This window comes from Diadema antillarum, unplaced genomic scaffold (genome assembly GCF_040938485.1).
Source record: "Diadema antillarum isolate AM-2024a unplaced genomic scaffold, OU_Dant_1.0 seq00001426_RagTag, whole genome shotgun sequence".
NCBI lineage: Eukaryota > Metazoa > Echinodermata > Echinoidea > Diadematoida > Diadematidae > Diadema > Diadema antillarum.
The window spans coordinates 608,965-631,560 of NW_027272178.1; the positions used below are offsets into that span (position 1 = coordinate 608,965).

Consider the following 22,596-nt stretch of genomic DNA (forward strand, 5'->3'; position numbering starts at 1 on the left):
TCAAGAGGGAAAAAATCTAATGAGGCTTTTTCACATCATCTATTAAAGGAATCAAAAGTTGATTTTAATAATCTTATCTCATAGAGCGCTGTCTCTGGAATAGTGAAACGATAAGATATCTCACACAGACAAAAAAAAAATGAAAGTTAAAAAAAAGAAGAGTGTAAGTAATTTGTACCCCTCTCGACATGTACCTTAGTTCTTGGAATAATGCCATCATTAATGATTTCAAATCACAATGTGTATTTCAAGTCGAGCAAGCACGTCAACGGGAATCAATTTTGTGTTGGTGAGCCAGGGGCGATGCCCTGAACATTCAAGTGTTCGTGGGTATCAATAACCCTCGTGCCGATAAATAACCGTGTGTCTTAAATATTCTGCATGAAAACGAATGAATCTGTATCATCGATACCACTACCATCGACAACTATAACTTAGCTATAGTGATATGAAGAATCATTAAATTATCGTCTTGTGCTTTCATATACAGACGACATTAAGTAAGGGTGTGTGCTTGTTTGTGTGTGTGTTTATTCATCTGTTTATTTATTTATTTTTTTGGCTCTAAAATTTGACTGAGAGAGCAAGAAAATCTAAAAACCGTCTTGAGTAGCGACTAAATTTACGGTAAAGTTTGAACATTTGTTTGGCATTAGGTAAAAATGATATGAGGTAAATTTTTGCATGAATTTGGCAAATAATTGCAAAAAGAATGAAAAAATTACGTACTTGTAGATCATGCAAACAAAACTGAGATGGTGACGACAGGAAAAAAAAACACCTCGAAGATGTAAATGACAAAAAAAAAGCAAGCGTAAGTGAAAATTCAGCTGATTTGATAGACAAAAATAAAATACCCCTGTCATCTCATGTTCTGCTTCACTTACTAGGAGAAGAAATGACAATCAGACTGTGGCAGCAGTTAGATAAGCAAGTATTCAGAGAAGCAAAACGTCAAGACAAATGTCAAGAGCTGTTGCAGGTACCATCATAGACTAGTCATCTACAGAATGTCCTGTACGGGCTGATGGAGTGTGCGTTAAAGGATGTCACACTGCAGCTTGCTACTGTTGTGACGTTATGTCACGTGTTGTGTATGACGTCACACATGAATAACTGCCGTCTCGTTTATAACAACATCCCCACGATTTCCTGTAAGATGGTAATCAAGTGAATGGTGCGACGTATATTTCACAAAAAGTCAACATTGCTGAGTTCATGCCATACAGTTCAAAGCAATATCATTTAAGTAGTCTTCACAAATCATTCATGAATAAGGAACATTTCAATTCTTTCAAGCATACAGTGATGTAATGGGTACTACATCAAAATCCTTGTTACTAATAATTGGTAGACAAGATAATGGTAGCACCTTTCGTCAACGTGTAAGTTATTCTTCAATCGCCTTCGCCGAAGCAGAGAAAATGCACACACAATGTACCAAATGAATCAATACGATAAACAACTCATTATCTTTCGTGACATACAATACGGACTTGGTCCATTTACACGCATATAGCAGCGGCAGCAATAACCAATCCCATGCACACACAGAGAGAAAAACACACACAGAAAGACAGACAGACAAACAGACAGACAGAGAGTAAGGGAGTGGGAAATGAAAAAAAAAAGAGAACAAAAACTTATAACAAGACAAAGTACACAGTATAACTGATAGCTAGATACATACAATTAAGACAATAAACTCTTCACAAAATAAAGGTATATTATATGAATATTTATAACTTTTAAAGCATTTATCCCTCGTTCTTTGTCACTAATCTGCAGGTTTTTATACTGTGAATTATACAGTAATCACATACTATCTTTTTGGTTTAAACTTTATCACACACACAATTTTAATATTTTGACACTGCCAAACGTATGCACGCTTGAGTGTTTCGGGCCAGTGTTGATATGACGTATCACAGTGAAGCACAACAGGAAACCTTACTGAATTGCACAATTAAGTTTGCGCGATTACAAGAGACAAGATTGAATTCGAAAACAAAATAAAGGCAACAAAATAATACAATTTCATGGTGCACTATTTACATCTTTTACAGTTATGACAAGATGTGCCTTCGACTTCTGGAGAAAAAAAAATACACGAGAAATAATTTTCGTAAATGGACAAGTGCGAGATATGAGAACAGAGCACTGGATGAGACGATGTAGAGACTTCTTCATGGTTAGATTCGAGAACAAAGAGTCATTTCCATGTATAGACATTAGGGATTACACCTCACTTTACGCATGCTTACTATCCATCGAACAGCATCGGTTATCAATAACACAATCACAGTTAGTGTTACGACAACCAATACTGACGTGAATGTTCGTTTTGAAAACGTTTAATATGCCTCCCACTTTGCTCAGTACATTGGGATAGTGAAACATGCTCATCAACCTTGCATATCAGCATATGCATTATCAGAGTATGCATCCAGTCGTCTTCACGGGAAAATGTTTGTAGTGTAGAAGTGTGGAAAAACGTGCTGATTAGCTGAGTACAATCAGTAACTCGCGCTTCACGCGTCTTTGTTTTTAGATATTGTGCGCCATTTGCGGTACGCCCATGTACTGCGCTCTGGAATCCATGTTTTGTCCGTACCAGGCGTACTGTGGATGGGAATGATGGTAAGAGTGAGAATGAGGTGTGGCTGAATGCTGGGCTACGTGCGAGTGATAGTAATTATCTCTCATGGCGACTGGCATGTCCATGGACGAGCCGATGTTTCCCCCGTGAGCGCCAACGGCGTTCCCACCCGTGGCAGGCGGCCCACCACCGGCGCTGCTTCTGCCCGACTCGCTCGTTTCCCAGCGGGCTGCTGATGGGATACCGCAGCCGAGTCCCGGGGGAGTGAGTGGGTGGCTCATGGTCATATTATGATGTGCCTGAGTGCCGTGGTGCTGCGCCACTTGGCCGAGCGGCGGAGAGGCTGACTGTCCCTCGACGTGACCCATCGGTGTTGGGGGCTGCTGATGAGAGCCCGAGTTTCGGGGGAGCGGAGGGGCCTGTGGTTGGGGCTGCAGTTGCTGATGTTGCGGCGTAGGAGGGGTCTGTCCACCATGTTGCGAGTTCTGCTGGTGTGGTTGACTCCCAGGTCCTTGTTGTTGACTCATTTCATTTTGAGATGACGAGTTGCTGTTGCTGTTGCTGTTGCTATTGATTTGGTTTTGTTGTTTGAGAATCTTCTTATATTTTGACCGTCGATTTTGGAACCATATTTTGACCTGTAAGTTAAATGGAAATATAAAGACAGAAAAGGATGGAAACATCAAAGTGATACAATTTTACCAAAACTCTAATGACTTAACCCTAACTATGCCGGGCTATTTAGGTAGTTGATAGAGCCGGGGGGGGGGGGGGGCTCCCAGGCCCCCCCCCCCCCCACCTCCAGATCTCGGCCGTCGATCGCGCGATCGCGACGAAAATTGGCACACACATTGCCTATGATGTAATCTAAAATATCTTGAAATTAATTTTTCAAAAAATTATCATTTATGCTAAATTATGCTAATTTATGCATAATGATGCATAAAATCAGACTATTTGGTATAAATCACAAAATAAAGCTCAAAACAGGCACATTCTTTTGCGTAAATATTCTTTTTAGTGTCCTTAGCAAATGCAATAAAGATTGATATCAGAAAAAATTCTGAAGTATTTTATTGTTTTTTTTTTAATTTCTTATGTATTTCGGAGGCCCCCCCCCCCCCCGGCCTAGTTAGGGTTAATGGCACAATTCACTTTGGTTAGCAAGGCTAACCTAAATTAAGATATTGCAGAAGTGCATTTCACAAAATTTTTATCAACTTGCAGAAAGCATCACATTTTATATGCGGAAATTGATTGGTTTATTACAGGAAAAGAAGATGATAGGTGTCCGATAACGTATAATTGCATACAATGAATACACATGACATAGGGTGAGAGGGTTCACAGAAAAAAGAAATGTCGCCTCTGATATGAATTGGGCAAGAAAACAACGAACAAATTTCGATGTGTGCTTATCGCTATAAGAACACGTCTAGTTTTTTTTTTTTTTATTAGCCAAAGGGGAGAAGATAAAGGGAGGATTAACTCCTCTATTTTCATCTCTCTCTCCGTCTCCCCGCCCTCTCTCACTTTCTCTCTCAGTTACTTTGAAAGCGAACTAAGCAGCTAGGATACCTGATGAATATTCATTACACGACTTTATAGCCAAGTCCATCAGTACTAGTATCCATTATGTACAACGCGGAAGAAGTGCCCAAAACATTGGGCGGTGGTGCCTTCTAAACAAAATTAGTAAACAATAATCTCGTCAGCCGACCTGAAGTGAGACTGCCGAGTATTCAATATAATTATCGGAAATTAACATAAGTATTTAGTCAAAAGCAATGGAAAATGACACGAAATGCAGGAACAAAATTTCTGGAATACAGACTAATCGGAAGCATTCTAAAAAAGAGATAAGTCTGTAATTATAACATTCATGTGGAATGATTACAAAGAGGAGGTTTGTGTGTGTGCCACCTTATACAAATCCAATATTATTCTGTCATTCGTTCTATCAATTATACTTCTCCGTTTACTTGCGAAAGAAAAAGCCAAGTGAAGTTTTATTGTATGAGTCGAAAGATAAGGCAGTAAAGGAGACGATTAGCTATTACTATTCAATAGTTAAAAGGAAAAGTATTCGCTTTTTCTTTTTGAATAATTCTGTTCATGTGCAGATTCGCAGCTCTGTTACTAAAATACGTTGTATCTTTTTATCAATTCGGAAACAGATTTCTTCTCACTTTCGTTTTCATTGTATTTGCTATAAAAAAAATGAACTGCCACAAAATTTGATAACATAGTCAAACATTCAACAGTGTTCAAACACAATTTCATTGTTCCGGCAACAACCTTGGACTGTTAACAAAATATTTTAACAAAACATTGGCGATATAGGAAAAAATAACAATTGTAAGGATTGAGAAGTTATGAGAAACTGGCTTGAATTCTTATCTTGACATAAATCTTTTCGTGATCCATCAATCAATTACATTTGAAAAGGACAGAAGCCGTCGTTCAGAGGTGTTGTCGGCAAAAAAAAAAAAAAAAACACAAAAAAATGGGGGAAAATCCTTAGGCATCTTTGTAACAAGACAAGGTATAACCGGGGTTGACTTGGTATGCGCACAGGAAGCGGAGAAACAAGCAAATTAGCATTGATATGAAAGCAGCTTCAATTAGCCTCAGGGTCTGCAGACTCGTAAGCTCGTGTTAAATGCGATTAATTGGTCGGCAAGTGATTGTCAAAATTGAAAAGGTGTACCCACAGCTCACACGATTTGTTGTCGTGAAAGAGTGGAGCAAGCCCGTCGCTGATACAATCACAAACACCAAAGAACAATTTGGCGCGAGGTCAGGCGTAATTGTGACGATCCATGAGACATAACTAATCTTGTTTCTTTATGCGTTAAGATTGAAGAACATCGTCTCAAAATGCTGTTTAGATTTCCTTGACGTGTCAAACAGCAGTCCGACGAGCAATCTCACGCTAGATTTAAAAATGAAATTGTCGTTTCCTTGATCGAAAAACTGGCCATTATTTCGTGTAATTTCTGAAAGTTTTTGTAAACTGTTATAGTAAAAACAATTCAAAAGTGGCGACGAATTCATTTTAGCCTTATTCTTAATTAAACAATCATATGTAAGGCACACCACAGCACCATGACTGTTGATGCCCTGTAATATATAATGGCATCCCAATCATCACTATATTCGGACTTCAAGACGACTAAAGTATGAAAGAAAGTGTGAATGTTGTCTCATCATGCTTCACAACGGTCAAAGACGGCGCGCCGCGGCGTCGGTATATAGAACACGCAAATATGTCATCCATTTGAGTGAATCCCGACAGATTAGCACCTCGTTTGGCCCAATAACTTGAAGTGGAGTGCCAAAGTAAATACCAATGATTTGCAAAGAGTGCATGATAGCAAGGCCCTTTCATGTTGAACCAACATGATCATACCTATTCTGACATCGGGCTTCAATGCGCAGCATGCACGTACACCCTCTCACTTGAATAACGTTGTACCTCCCCTCAACAGTCTTCAACTTTACTTAATCTGCTTTGACTTCTCGACTAAACCATTGGTAATTAATCCTCCGCAGTGCGGATCAGTCCCACGCGGATGAAGAAAAACGAGTCTCGGCACATGGTGCATACATGAACATGAAGTATTAGGAGAGACAAACCTACAAATATATAATTAGATATACTTCACGCGGAAAACTGATATGCATGCCGGGGTTGGTTAGGAGAGGGGCAGGAGATTAAGATTATTGGTGAGGAAGAGAAGTTACTTGATTCATTAATCCGTTTTTGTCATGGATTATTCCTGAAGATGGCATTTAATCTCAATCATGTCTCAATGATAGTCATTGCAAATCCTAATAAGGTAATTAAGTGGCATTCAGGTTCCTAATGAACATGAGTAAATGTCTCAAACAAAAGAAAAAAAAGGGAAGAAAAGTCACTACACACCATTGACAATTTCAAATGTGAGCACTAATAAACTTGCTACCTACCATGCATTTTTGGTGTGTGTTTTTTTTTTTTTTGCTTAGTTTTTTGTGTGTTTGCTTTTTTTTTTGGGGGGGGGGGGCTATGCTACATGATTGTTTTGTTCACACATAACAATATCATGTTGGCGTATTTTTCCCGTTCGGTCTGTTCCTGGCTGGAGTATGAAAGGTGAAATTTTAAGAATAATGTCAAGACAAACTTTATCAATTTCATCGAACGGAGTGAAATAAACCAAAGAGAAGATATAAGCTCACATCAGTCGCCTCACAAGTTTTCTAGATTCTCTGCAAACATTTCAGTTGTTCCTTTACTCATTAAAACAAAAAAGAATAAAACCAGTTACAGGTATGCCCCTTGCATTAAGTTATTACAGATTTTCGGTAACTTCGTAATGAAGGCTTCTGAGGAAACAAGATGATGATTGCTAAATAATCGACCAAAGACAAGATTTTAAGACAGTTTTTCAACAATAATTGTAAACTGATGACGTCATCACCTCGTCCGCTTTGTATGTCTTGTTAAGACTGGAAAACGACTCGTGCAAACGTGCAATACTTTAAAGGGGAATGAAGCCTACACATACATGTGGATTGAGTGAGTGCAGAAATAGTAGAAGAGCACATCAGTTAAATTTAAGGAATATCGGACAATCCTTCAAAAGTTATGAATTTTTATAAAGTTTTGGTTCAGCCATCGCTGGATGAGAAGACACAACACTTTGCGACGTCACGTATGGGCAACGATATAAAGAAAATGTAAAAAAAAAGAAATCATATTTGAATTCTTCCAGTATAATGAAAGAGCTCTTGATTTACCTCTTTCAGAAAGCAGGGAGAATGATATTACTCTTAACATAGTATGTCGGCATAAAGTCAAAGGAACGTGTACTTGTACACGACATTCAGTATCACTGTTATGCAGATGATATACAATTATTTGTATCTTTTTCACCAACCAGAACTGAACTCTCTGAAGCTGTAAAACGATTGGAATTATGTGTTGATGATGTTAAGGCATGGATGGAAAGAAATGGTCTCAAATTTGATAACAGTAAGTCAGAATTTATTCTGATAGGATCCAAACAGATGTTGTCTAAAGTGAATTCTGATACATGTTATGTTAGAATTGGCAATAGTAATATCAAGCCTTCGAACAAAGTTCGTAATCTTGGTGTTGTTTATGATGCAAGACATTCAAAGACCATAATTTCATAATGTATCCCAATCTGTAAGATTTCATTTGCGTAACTTGGGCTCAATTCGGAGATATTTAACTAGATCAGCAGCAGAAAAACTGATGCATGCTCTTATTTCGTCTCGTCTAGATTTCTGCAATTTTCTGTTTTGCAGCCTTCCACAAAAAGAACTCAGTAAACTGCAACGTCTTCAGAATTGTGCCGCTAGATTACTTACTTTCAAGAAGAAATTAGTGCATACTACCCCGATACTTCGGTCCCTGCACTAGCTTCCTGTAGAAAAACGTATTAACTTCAAGATTCTTCTTCTTGTTTACCGTACATTGCACAAATTTGCCCCTGTCTACTTTCAAAATACTCTTCATCTTCACCAACCACCACATAATCTCCTTTCATCAAACTCGCTAAAATCACAGGTACCTCGAATCAAGCATAATTGGGGGATCGGGCTTTTTCATATATGGGCCCAAAACTATGGAATGGCTTACCAAAATCTCTTAAGGAAGCATCTTCCATTGATGGTTTCAAAAAGAATCTCAAGACGTATATTTTCAATTTAAATTGACAATATTGTATACCTGTATGTATAGTATGTGTACGTATAGGTCTATTGTTTGTTGGTTTATTGTCTTATTTTCTGTGATACTGTTGTAACGTGACACGATATGTACTCTGTTCTATAGCGCCTTGAGTATCTTTTTTTTTTAGGTAGAAATGTGCGCTTTATAAAAGTCTTACTATTATTATTATTATTACTTTTCATTGAAAACAAAATTCGTGGAATTCTCTTTATATATTCATTATATCGTTTTCCATTTGCGACGCCCGAATTGGAGCACTTTTTCATTCAACGATGGCAGCACCAAAGCTTTAATAATGTATAACTTTTGAATGGATTGTCCGATTTTCGTCAATCTTTCAATGATGTGTTTAGTAACATTGTTAAATTCACTCAATGCAAACTTATATTCGGGTTTCATTTCTCTTTAACATTGTCTGCCTTTCTCCCATAGTATCATTTTTTTTTTTACCTGGAGTATAGAGATTCATTTAAAAACATTTAACCTGTTCAAACAACGAAAAAAATGGGTCATTGAGGAATACATAAATTATGTCAGATCTGGTTCTCTTTCAGTCATTATTATCATTGCCAATACCTCGTTTATTTGTATCACATAAGTCGATGATCTAGCCAATGGGACGTTTGTCCCTAGCGCAATGACTCCCGGAAGACTGACCGCTAGTGACCATCTCGCTGTCACGCCTTTGTGAACGCCCATGGCGAAATGGTTAAACAGTGGCCTGATCCACAGTGACAAACAAGGACCCCATTCTCTGTGATTTCAAAAGCATCAAGGGTATTTTAATTAACGCGTAACCGATGACACGGTTCCTACACGACAAGCTTTATTCCGACGGGACATTGTGTCTCTGGTGTATACAGGGCCTCCATCCATAGCATGTAACGTCAATCAATGATCGAGTTCATGCATGCATTTTTTTTTTCCAAGGCGCATCGCAGAAACAGTCATCGGCGACGCCACATTGGCTAGCTTGCGTTGAAAGGGTTGTATACTAATACACTGTGTTTAATGAACACATGAATTGTGCCCAGCTTCCGCCTGTAAATAACATGTAGTGCGTATATTATGTTTGTCCAGATTAATACGCAACCACTGCGATTAAGGCGTAATCCCGGATTCCTTGCCCAATCCTGGCCCAGACGCTGTTTTATTGTCAGTGAAAGTCGGTTTATCTTTGCTTCTGTCTTACAATGGAGGAGTAATGATGTCCTCTTCCCCCCCCCCCTCCAAAAAAAAAAAAAAGATAACGTGTCGTCCTTGATACAAGATCGGATACATCATTTACAAGGTAAATAGTAATGAAAGGAACAATAATATGCACTGAAAGGGAAGTAAAGGAAATGGAATTAAATGATCTCAAAAGACATGGAAACTCTTCTGCACTATCAGATTTTAGTGCTTTTCATGTCCGTCAGTTATTTTATTATGCTTCCTTGAACAAGATATTACAAACTAGTCACCATTATGCTAATATTATAAACTGTTAAGATTTATTGCACATTGAAGAAAATCGGTAATGACACAATCCAATTACTACATACTTTTACCATGCGATAGGGAAACCATATCTATAATTGAATTATTAGTTTATCTTAATAATTGTTCCTTTATTATGAATGCTGATAAATGGTTATGATAAATGACGAAGAATGCTTAAACGGGTACATAACAGTTTTTAAAGTGCAGATTATGCCCAATAATGCAAGAAATCAAATCGGGTACATAACAGTTTTTAAAGTACAGATTATGCCCAATAATGCAAGAAATCAAATCGTTTCCCGTAATTAAAGGAGGCTCAATTTTTCAACTTGTTCATACGAGCATTGAAGTATGCTATTTTTTCTCAAAAGATGATATCAGTATGAAATGCAATACGCTGAACAGCTATATTCTAATCATGTCTACTAACAATTTTAATGTTAGTGTTACAATAGCTATTACAATAGGATATGGAAACCCGACAGCATGTTCGTCAACACGACATATGGAGCCAAAGTTAATGGCAAAGCAGAAGTAACAGGTAATTCCTAGGACTGCTTCGATTTTGAAAGATGAAGTATGAAGGATATCATTATAGCTTTATTATCTAGTGCTCTTGCTTTCTATTGTTAAGTTGTACTTTGGTATGAACTATTTTTTGATTTGTTTATTATATTGCTTTAAAACTACATCCCAAAACGTCAACAATCCTCAAAACAACATTAGGCGCTAGTCACTTTAAAAAAATGAGAATTTAACGAACAAACAATCACATGTGAGTTTCTTATGTATATTTCTTTTCTTACTTCTTGCTCAAGAAATAAAACATAACTACCGTCAAATCGTTTCCTTGCTTCATATCTAACAAGGCATCTGTTGAAAGTTTGAACACTTTGTCTTATCAAGCATCGGTTTATGTCAACTTGTGATACGTCTAGTGTGACAAAACTGAGCGTAAATAGGTTTAAAAAAGAAACATTTATTCATTCATTTCATTTTATTTCATTTCCAACGAAAGTATACAATAAATATGACATTTGCATACAGACAAAGTAAAGTACAATGTGACTTTTGCATATTCAAGTGAGATTTAAATGCAGGCCATTTTTTTAACAATAAAATAAAACACGCTTTTAGATAAGAAATGCATGGGCAAACTGTAACTGAATCGTAACATTACTCATGGAATTGTAGTGTTCGTCAGAGAAGAGCAAATACAAAAATATCAATAGTGTCTGGGAGATTGAAATTAATCAAAAACGACATGAAGTCACTTGAAGCTGATGAGAATATTCTTTTCCATAAGTGCTGGCTAAGCACATTGACTGAACCAAAAACTGTGAAATAATCTCGTGACTTTTCATAATATCCATTTCTTATAAAGTCACTGACCTATGAATCCCCCAAGCCATTCACAAAATACAATTGATGTAACAATTGAATCATTCAAAACTTGTTTGACCTGTTCAAATGGTCTTGAATTCCACTGCGTAATAGAAGAAAAAACCCGAAAAGCTTTAAAAAAGGGTAGTCAGAATTGATGAGAAACAAGGCGACAAAACCTAATGAATGACATTCGATTTGTGACTACGATAGAGGTTATTATGAGTTAATTTGGCTTTAACAAAAGCAACAAACAAGCTCAGTTTTCTTAAGATATTTGAAAATACCATCATTTGTGTCAAATATAAGTCAATATATGAGAATACACGACTTTGAAATTATGCTCTTAAACAGGAAATTCACCCCATGTTTAAGTTGAACCTTTGATAAATCCTCTAAGTATGACGCCCTAGTTACTCGATCGCAAGCTTTGGTTTATACATTACTGTTTATGCTTGAAATTATTTGCGAGTACCGGTATGCTTTATCATGATACTGCTTAGCAGTCTGCCCCTTCAAAGCACAGCAGTGACGAAATTTCATTGCTTCGGAATTTTTAGATTTCTGATCACTTAAACCCAATACTTCATTTTTGTTTGCTTGTTCGATTGTAAATGTCTTCGCTGCCACTCGACATCATTTTACTATAATTACTAAATACTAACTAACTAACTACTAAATGTTTGATATTAATATCGTTGTAACATAAGGTAACCTGGTTATATTGCACAAGTAAAAGTATGTTTTTAGTATCAATTTTCTTATATTAATGTAACTAACAAACTAAGCTGGTCTCTGTTCATTGAACTTATGCTAGTACTAATGTTGCAAAACTTAACTTTAAGATGTCGGAAAATGGAACGAATCAACCAGTTTACAACAAAAGATTGAAAGGAAAACCTACAGTCAGACAAGATTCTGGCAACCTAGGTCCAAAGCTTAATATTGTCTCACGCGATCTTTACCTGAGTTTGAGTTAGACCGAGCGAGGCTGCAATCTCGGCGCGCTCGGGCAGGGCAAGGTACTGGGTTTGCTGAAACCGCTGGTTCAGCTGCTGTAGTTGTAGGCTGGTGTATATGGTCCGAGGCTTGCGTAATTTCTTCCCCCTGAGGCTCAGCTTGGTCTCAATGGAAGTCTCACTGTCACTTTTGTGGTCCATGAAACCTGGCAAACGCGACCACAAGAAGCATCATGTCAGGTGATCAGTATGGATGAAATATTTTCAAAGTTAGCTATTAAATGACTATTGAATAGCTCCTATTTCCCATTCTTCCAAGTGTTTCATATTGAAACGGCACAAAAAGTACTAAGCCTACTGCAATTTGACTAAAACTTATGAAATCATGAACATGCACTGACTCATTGAATTGAATGTTTATCAGTGTTCCTCTAAATACGCAAAGAAAAATCAGATCCATCAAACTTGAGCAATCTGATTTCTCGTCCTGTGAAACTTTGAACCACAACTTTTTGCAACATTGGAATGAAATTCAAATAAAAGAACATAATCATTTCATTTCCTTCAGGAACATCTACCTCCATTCCAGTGTGAGCAACTGGAGGAGATCATAACCAAATTTCTCAACTTTTAGAGTCTTGGTCGAACAGAGACAAACAAGCGTTTGCTGTAAACAGTTATCATTTGTATATCCAACCCTCGGCTTTTTCCTATCATTTTGACTCTTTCTATTGTCAAATTAGAGTGTCAGCATTTAATTTGTAGGTAGTGATTTCAATATTAGTTTAAGATAATGAATTATTAAAATGGAACCAAGAGACTGGAATGGTTCCTTCAATATCAGCATTCGTTTGGGTTTCAAACGCAGATACATCAGTGTCCACACAGCATTGTAAACATCCCTATATTTTTGTTTTTGTTCTTTCCCTAAACTTACACAATCATTGCTGTTGATAACTGTTTAGGTAGTCTTTTTATCGTTCTGTGGTAAAAGATAGCGTTCACGCGAAATCAAAAGTGTAAGAAATTGACATAAAGACGCACGTAAAGCAACTGTCTATCTTGCTCATACACCATAAGCAAAGAAATTCAGAGCTGCGCACCATTCGAAAGATCGATGAACAGTTAAAATTTCATCTTTTGTGGTTATATACCTGTTATTTTTTAGTATATTTCTGTATTATGTAAAGGTATATTGAGATATCATTCCGTAACATCTATTTACAATATTGTGACATGAGTCTGTAATGTACTTTTTTTTGTCTGTGCCTTGCGTCTCCTGCTTATCCCATGGGACAGCTTAGATAGGCTTTGCATATTACATTGTTCATTGACATGATAAAGACTGTTAAACAAACTACATACATTATGTATAGATATATCATTTTTTGTGTGTGAATATGTCTACATGTTTTTGCTTTTTTGTTCGTGTTGTTCAAGTGGTTATCAATCGTAAGAGACCGTGTAAGATTTCACCAGTTACAACCACCACCATCAAGACGAGAAAATTAAACAATTCTATTTTCTATATAACGTGCTTTTACATTAAAGAAATAAGCGTATTCTGCATAGATTCTTACATCATTGCGTAAGATCCACTCCTTAAATCTCGCAATGTTCTGTATGCTGATCTATCAAAACAGATGACTATAATCTCGAATAGGATCTCGAGTTATTAGCGACACGGCGTCCAGAAGAGAACTTTAATGAGGGTCTAATAGACACTCCATCAGCACTTCACATAGGGCAGCATCGTCACTCTCGGTATCATGAATGAAACCATCGAGATTTTGGATAGTGATAACATTTTAATTTCAATATAACGTATCCAAGGAAAGAATGTGAGGATTGGTGGAGGTTGGAAAGATTATTGTGGAGTGTTGGAACCATGATTGCATTCTTATCGCAAATCATGTCGCATATGAAAGCTGGGAAAAAGCACAATCAGAGTTCGGTTGGATATCAAACTATGTGATCTTACTTTCACATCTTTGACAAATAGGAGGGAACGCCTAGCTGTTGAAAAAAGACACCCATGAGATGGAAATATATATATGAGACAACCATGAGAGGGAAAAATTGATGGATAGATAGATAAATGAGGGGACGAATAGACGAGGAGATTGGTGTGTAAGCAGACAGGAAAGGAGATTAAAAGAAAATTACCTTTGGGAGAGAAAGAAGAACGATTGATGGAATGAGAGAAAAAATGCATTGCATTATAAAGGGCTACAAACCCAGTAATGACTACAGCCGGATCGATACTTATGTACTGTGGTACCTCCTACACACGATTGCGCAAAATTTGGTGGTATACGTTCTATTTGCTGAAATACAAAATATCTTTATATCAACTTTCTTTTCGCTTCATGCGTTGTCTCGGGTTTCAAGTTGCAATTTCGTAAAGATGTATTGAATGGAAACGAAGTTAGTGCAGAGTTTACGTGACTAAAGAACCAACGGGCTCTGGTGGTTTTAAGTTTCAAATAGCCCCCTCCTTTGGAAAAAAAGAAGAAACAGAATTACGCGAAGGCGCTAATCCCGTTAGCTTACGAGGGATCAATGCGTAGATGTGTATACCGCGCTATTAGTGAGTCTATTTGCCCCGCTGTTCTCCCTTTCTCCTGTTTGTTCAATTTCAAAAAACCCGAGTTGCGTGAATTTGGAATCAATGCGGCTAATCGGGTTTTGTCGATATTTGTCAGGGGAGCAACCTCTTAATAGTTTCAACCACAGCGCCCACAGAGGGGGAGACCTGCACCCCTCTCCAACCCTCCCAATTACATGGAATTTCTACCATTGGTCAACTGACACAACTCAATAGTAGGACAACGGTAAAAATGAATACACACACACACATACACACACACACACACACACACACACACACACGCACACACAAGCCGCTGCTTGACCGAAAACACTAAGATAAATGTCTTTGCAATGAACTTTATTCTATACAATTTGCCCATCTCTTTATGGGACACAAACGTAGCTTACGCTTCAGGTCAATTTCTTATGGATAGACTATTGGTGTGGATTCACGTATGGGTAAGTCCCAAATAGCCCGCTACAGATGCTACAAAAGGTAGAAATCACACACCCCTATTGTAGAAAAAAGCAACAAATGAAACTGTACAAAATATGACTCCCATGATAAATCATCTATTCAATATGAAGTGAACGTGTGAATACCTCGGAAGTCAAACCTGCCCTGTGACTGCTCTGTAAAGTTGCCATTTTTTTTTCTGTAAAGATGTATTATTCGTATACTTCGAAACTTCATCGGAAAAGGACTTACGACACCGTTCACAGTAGTTTATCACTTTACTGAATTAAAGAAATAACATATATTTTCTTTTGTCGTAATTGATACGACAGATGTGGTTTTTTTTTTTGTAGTTTGAATCTCTAAACAAGATACGATATGCTTTTATGTAATTAGCGTCATATTATATCGACTATCGAACGCTTTAACGGTCGATATATAAATTTTGTGTGTATATATATATATATATATAAATGTATATAGATATATATATATGTAATACATATGATTATACATTGATATATATATATGTATATATATATATATATATATATAGAGAGAGAGAGAGAGAGAGAGAGAGAGAGAGAGATGTTTTGCGATCCGCACCTAACAAGTTCCATTTTTTAGTGGATCATTGTTCCTTCACTATATGAAATTCTGTTACATTATAGCAAGGTTTGCATTCTTCTCGCTATGTAATTATCCCTACATATACTTTGTATCACACTGACTTTAATTTCTTTCAAATTACATAACAATATGATTTGACAATAATGTATACTTTGTATTTTGCGTTACTTCTTGTTTGAGAGAAATAAAGCATAATTGAATTGAACTGGCACAAGAAAAAAAATAACAGAAGAATTAAGGAGTCAGTATTTGTGCTGCCAACAAGATAGAACATCAACCTATAGTTTATAATTATGTTGAATGATTGTAGTGCCCTTGTGATATCAAATGCTTTCTAATTTCACTGCTGATTTTTTTTTATGAGATGCTATATCAATATTCCTCAGTAATTTTTGTAATCCTTCAACAAAAAAAAAGAACAAGCAAACAACTAAATTTTGAAATGTGTTTGTGTTTTAATCATAGTAGTTCTACTCAAAAATCATGAGGGAATTCAATTAAAATATCTTTCAACTCGCAAATAATCGATACGAGTTCCTTCTGTCATGATTGGAGAGTCAAGTCATGCTACATCAAATGCAGTACGATGAACGTCATTGTTCATGTAAAATTGTTTGACGGTGAAATCTTATGAAAAGTGCAAATCAGAAAGTGATGATGAAACAGACTGAACGACACAGTGAAATGGCAAGTGCCCTTTTCGATGGATGGCACCATCAGTGAAACAGTTGTGTGTTTTACATCAATTATATAGCGCAGTGCTACAAAAAAAAACCCCACCAACAACAACAAAAACAAATCCGGTCTTTGACTATAACAGAATAAATCGATGATTCTTTCAACAAATGTCGGATTGTATCGGAATGATAGTCATGGCTGAGTTTGGTTATTATTTTCAATCGATTTACACCGCACATGCCACTTATACGTATGATGGTCATTCTTGTTACAAATCTTTTTATTTACTTTTCAAGCTGGCATCTCTGCTCAAAGTAGTGTGTCAAAGAAATTCACTTACAAAGTAAGAATAATTAGCAATCTCTTATAATTGCAGTCACTTTTTGTCTTCATTGTGAACGTAATATTTTTCTTATTGATTGAAGCAGGGAACAATGACTTGGGTTAAATTAGAACACTTTAGAACACTGCTAATATGAAATAACAATTAATGCAGTAATGACAGTTAAAATGATTGCTTAATTTGTTCCATGGGGTAATATTTCGTATCAATTTTCTCATCATTATCTTCAGATCCCGAGACATTTCTGGAACTTTTTGCTTCTATGAAAGATTGTCTTTAATAACATGCTAACATGGACCTTCAAGAGGTAGAATTTCAACCAGAATTTAGTGTACACCTGTTGCACGTGCACTTAAAGGGTGTGTACAGTTCTGGTTGAGGTGAGGATTTAGCTTTTAACGTTTTGCGAGATATTCAGAAACCACTCTACAAGATGTCAAAGAGCATGTAATTCTATGGGGTATCAAAAGTTTATTTGATGAAAATCTGTTTTCAAATGGCTGAGATATCCAAAAACAAGGTGAAACAAAGAGATCCCAATAAAAGGGGTGGCCTGTCGCCTTTTATCATCACCACTTTTTTGGATATCTCAGCCATTTGAAAACCAATTTTCATCAAATAAACGTTGAACCCTTCTTAGAATTACATGCTCTTTCACATTTCACAAGAGGTTCTCACTTAGGAATGTTATAAACCTGAATCCCCACCTCAACTAGTACTGTACAGTCCCTAGATGTTTCAAACACATTCTAAAGTTTTAAGAACAGGGGAGCTCTTTGTGCATTCACAACACACGAGCAAATGAATTCTCAGTCGATGAATGATCACACACACACACACACACACGCACAAATATTTGATGTTGTCTTTTGAGATGAAATAGACTGCGCTACATTTTGTCATTGAAAATGATGGAGCGAAGCCTTCATCCACTCCTGATTAGCCATTGTTAGGAATCTTAATGATGTATAGTATTGGGTTTTACGATTGTAGCCCTACATGTAGGAATGAGATCAGCATATGAAAACAGCATTAATCACTTGATTAGGGGTCTAGAGGGATAATTACATAGCACTTTTAAGGTCCAGCGATGCGGCTCAATAAAGAACAGAACATTCCATAAAACGACCCAGCGCTGCTGTATAAGAGACCATATCGATTTGAATTTTTGGCAATCGGTGGACAAGACATAAGAACAGTTCCATGAAGTCTCTCCTATTATGTAAACCACATGCTGATAGTGAAAGAAAATGCCCATCGATACATAACACAGTCGTAATATGAGCTGTTTCACAACCAGACACAGTCATTTTTAGCATTTCCATGTACACTGCTATTCAACAGTTAAAGGTCTCTAAGAAAAGTCATCAAAGATCAATGTGATGAAAGCCACAAATCAAAATACACTCCATAGACCAGGAAATACAATCCATATAATGTTATACAGTCAGTAATCAAATGTAATCAAATGAGAATCATATTTTGCACATAATAAAATATTATCAAACGGGTCATTCCTACAGTTTATTCCCTCTGATTACCTTGAGAATGCATTTCTCAACTACAGGAAAAGGACCACAAGCTACACTGGACAGAGATGCATGCATGCAGTGGTATCGTGCACTCTATATTATGTTGGATGCTTCCACCAAGTATAGTTATAGTATATAGGGTAAAAACTGTACCCCTTCCCTTTGATGAATAGGGGTAGACTTAACATTTGCACCTAATGAAGAACAAAAGTATCCTGACGAATAAGATTCCATGTTCTCTGTCTAGAAGAACCATTAAACCAAACACTTGTACTCACTTAGGAACTGGATCATCCCCAGGATTCAGTAATAACTATTCATTTTTTCACAATACTGTGAAGATGCATCGGTCCTTTTCTATCGACGTAAAATGACGTTAAAAGCAATCAACAGTGATATTCTCATAGGTCTACAGACATTCAAAGTATGTTACTTCTATTTTAGAAAATGATTCAATTGAAAAAGAAAGTGGAGACACATTTTTAATGGAATATTTTGTGTTTTAGAATTACCGTTAATATCATTCCCATCAGGGTAATGTGATACAATATAATTATCAACGTGATGACAGTTTCGGTGTATACAATGTGAAAAGTCCTGAAAAGGACTGTAGAAAGAAGAGATATAATCATTATTCAGATCTTCTCACGACCTCGATATTCCCTTTTGTTTCATAGGTTCAAGAAAAATTTATGTAAATCTGATTTTGTTTCAAGATGTCCTGTGGAATAACAATGATTCAAATATATGTATGTAAAAGCCTAAGAGTGTACAGAAACTTAAAATGCCATAGCTGTTAATTATTCTGGAGGGAATCATTATATTTCCATATTGAGTAAGTGTACGAATCTACCACCGATACCACATTACTAGCTGAAAATTGAATCTGAACACTCATGAAGCACTCATGAAGTAAAAGTTCCTAAAACAACTGATGAAAATGCCAATAGCAAGGTGTGGCTTGTAAATTTCAATTATCAATCATAACAATTTCACTTGGTCAAGACATGTATCCCATTTTTGGTAGAGCTAAGTGATCCATTGCAAGATTGTTGAACTTAAAAGATGCCTTGCTAACTTTCATGAGGTAAAAAGAGAGATAATACGAGTGACCTGTTGAGCAGGTCATAAAAATTTCAAATATCATTAGTCCCAGATAAATAAATGCTTGTTTTTCTTGATAAGCACAGTGTGCAGCTTAAAGGATTCACCAGCTATTCCTAGGAACTTTCTTTCTCATTCATTTTAAGATCTCTCATTATAGGTATTTACATACTGCGTAACAATTTACAGTCGTGTCACGTGGGTTTGTATTTCTGTCCTTTTTGTCCTGTAATGTCTATCTTGTTTTGAGTTATTTGATATTTTACTTTTGTAATTAAGAAAATCCAGGTTTGGGAATCACTTACCTAAGTAATACACAATCAACAATCTATAATTGTTTTTTGTTTTTACCTCTCATTTTTAATCTCAAAGCATACATTATGAGGCAATACGACTGGCTTGAAACCCTGTATACATGCACATTCTTTTGATTTGATTACCATTAATTCTTATCTTGCAGTCTACCAATGGATATAACGGTCATTTTATTTTTTGTTTTGTTTCATGTTCTGTGGAAGAAAAGCGAAAAAATGAATTGATTGGAAATTTACTTTCGTTACACAGTTCTTTTATGAATGAACACATGGAAATGTTTCACAAAATGTTTCAATAATGGTGAAAGTTCAGTATTTATCATTCAATTGTGGTTGAATTTATGAACTTCTATACATCAGTCTCTCTGATTCACAAATGGATTTTTATCAGTGCATAGATTTACTTGTTTCTACAAAGTTTTCCGATGTATAAAAACCTTTGTAATTGATTCTAAACGAGACGTAAAGTTGCGATACATTATTTTACCTTACCTTTTTGACAAAAAAAAAAAAGAGATGGGGATTTTTGTGTTTCTTATTTTTGTGGATATCTGCTGTCTTTCTTGAAGTGAAACAAATGCTATTGTTTAAGAAATGCTATATCATCTCGGCCATGGAAAGGAGTTGATTTCACAAACATCCTTACCTAATGATTTCGTCAGTTTAGCGACGAACTAATATACGAGAATATTGCACAGCTATAAGGCATGTCTTTAAAGAAATTCGCTGTATATTAATGTTCTGCACTCAAGATGCATCAGCATTCCCTGCTATGCGATGATGTGATTCTCGCTGCCATCTAAAAAAAATGGCGAGATGGGAAACTTTTTTAAAGACCTGTTGGTCATGACTTTTAAGTTGGATGCACGGTAGAGGTGAAATGTATTGTAAATATGCGAGGAGCTGTGGAGAGGAGTCCAAGCTCATCGCTACCATTGCGTGAGCAGAAGCAATAATTACCAGCTGTAGCCATGTGTGAAATTGTATGGACTTTTGCTGATAACTCTGATGAAGTTCTTTTGCGATGACTAATCTGGTTTTTTCTTTCTTTCTTTTTAGTTGACCGCTTATCACAGACACTGGTCACTTTTTCAATAAAGACCCGAATGCTGAACAAGTTTTTTTTTTTTCGTACTTGCCATCCCCTTTTCATGGTGGCAAACAGAGCATGTCACTGTTGTTATTTGAAAAATTAGTGTTAAAGTTGCAACGTCAGGTCCAGAAGACTCTAATTCTCTTTTTTTTTTTCAATTGTTTAGTTCATTCATCCTTGGAATAAGAATAAACGACACCTTTGAACTGAATGTATCATGTAATGGGGTTGATTAGAAGCCATGTCTAGTGTTAACGTTTTGCAGTTTCTCGGATTCTCTCCGGTAGCCAAATGAGATATGATCTGTGTTAAACTCATCGTTTTTATTTTCGATTTTATGTCATCTTGAAATTTATTCTGTGGTACCCTGATATTCTCTATGCATTCGATTAAATGCAAAATTTATTTTACGAAGATTGGCAACCGGTAACAATCACTAACTGATACAGCACTTGAGTAGAACCATCATCGATAGAACATCGTGAAAGAACAGAATATGGCCAAAGTTTGACAGGAACGATAATTTGTGTTAGTTACGTGGAAATGCACTTAGACCTATTGAAGATGTTTTGTTCATCTATATCTACGGTGGATATTTACCTTCTTTCGTTGACAGCGATGTTATATGATCCGGTGAGTCGTAAATCGGAGGATGTCCAGCCATTGGAGTGTTCATGAAATGGTAACTGAAATGTCTTGTCTGGCCCATCGGTCCCATGCCACTAAGGGACGGATGAGTGTCCGGCCCGCTGGAGTTAGCCATCGGCCTCCTACCGACGGCGCTGTATGGCATTGGGCGGGAATACGGCGCCCCTGCTCCTGCAGCAGTCGGGTGGTGGTGGTGATACGCCATCGGCTGCTGGATCTCAGTGAAGGCCGAGCGGCTGGCGATGTGCTGGTATTCCCCGTAGCCGTCAACCATGTGGTTCATCTTGCCGATCTCGAACGAATACATCAATTCTGAGCCAGGATGGTACAAACAACTAGAAGTTCCGGCAAAACATTCAGGCCAGTGATGGCGTGTTGAAACTCCAAGTTTGATGACAAAATGACGACTGGTGTCCTTTCTAGAGCGTCTGTATTTCTCTTCCCTCTTTTGCCCACAAAGAAGTGAACAGTAGTAGGCCTACTACTCGCTAATGCAACAGAGCTAATGTCGCTTATACTGCACCGAGAATCGAGACAAACTAAGTTCATACCCGTTGTGCATTTCAATCGATTTGATATCTTTGGAATAGACAAACTGATCTATTCAACATTAAAAAATCAAGATGTCATCATTGAACATACCTGACTCCTCCGAGCGTCGAGGGAAAAGGCTTTAACGAAGGTTGGATTGAAAAAGAGAAATAAAATCGTTCATGGAATACTGTCGATGGAGACAGACAGGCCAGGACCAGCGTACAACAATTTTTAATGTAAATCACACATAATAGATTTCCAACATGAAACCATTTCTTCTACCAAATAAAAACACTTTAGCTCCGTCCAGCCTGACTAAGCTCGATTTGTAGTCCCTGTGGTGCGATAAATCGGTTTTGTTTCCTCCTGCGGATTGCGCTTTGTGTCGCCCCGACCGCTAGCTCGCCGCGGTGACTCCCGTCTCAGACAGTGAAATGACCACCCTGGTAGCTTCGATGAGTCTCGCGCACACAAAACAGGTCGTGCCAACAATAGAATGCGT

At 37.0% G+C, this 22,596-nt stretch overlaps 1 protein-coding gene across 1 annotated transcript; it reads right to left on the reverse strand.

The window, feature by feature from the left end:
- Positions 1-2,547: 2,547 nt before the first annotated feature.
- Positions 2,548-21,867, reverse strand: LOC139709351 (uncharacterized). The gene is made up of 3 exons (XM_071621309.1): positions 21,513-21,867; positions 12,176-12,375; positions 2,548-3,237 (listed from the first exon to the last, which is right to left on the reverse strand). Exons 1-3 carry the CDS (start codon positions 21,865-21,867, stop codon positions 2,548-2,550), a joined length of 1,245 nt encoding a protein of 414 aa, XP_071477410.1.
- Between the last annotated feature and the right edge of the window lie 729 nt (positions 21,868-22,596).

Excerpts from the sequence above, each read along its gene's own strand:
- LOC139709351 (XM_071621309.1), bottom strand. The coding sequence starts at position 21,867 with ATGTATTCGTTCGAGATCGGCAAGATGAACCACATGGTTGACGGCTAC. Across the intron at positions 12,376-21,512 it reads ATCGCTGTCAACGAAAGAAG|GTTTCATGGACCACAAAAGT; the intron begins GTAAATATCCAC and ends CGCGTTTGCCAG. Across the intron at positions 3,238-12,175 it reads TCGGTCTAACTCAAACTCAG|GTCAAAATATGGTTCCAAAA; the intron begins GTAAAGATCGCG and ends TTTAACTTACAG.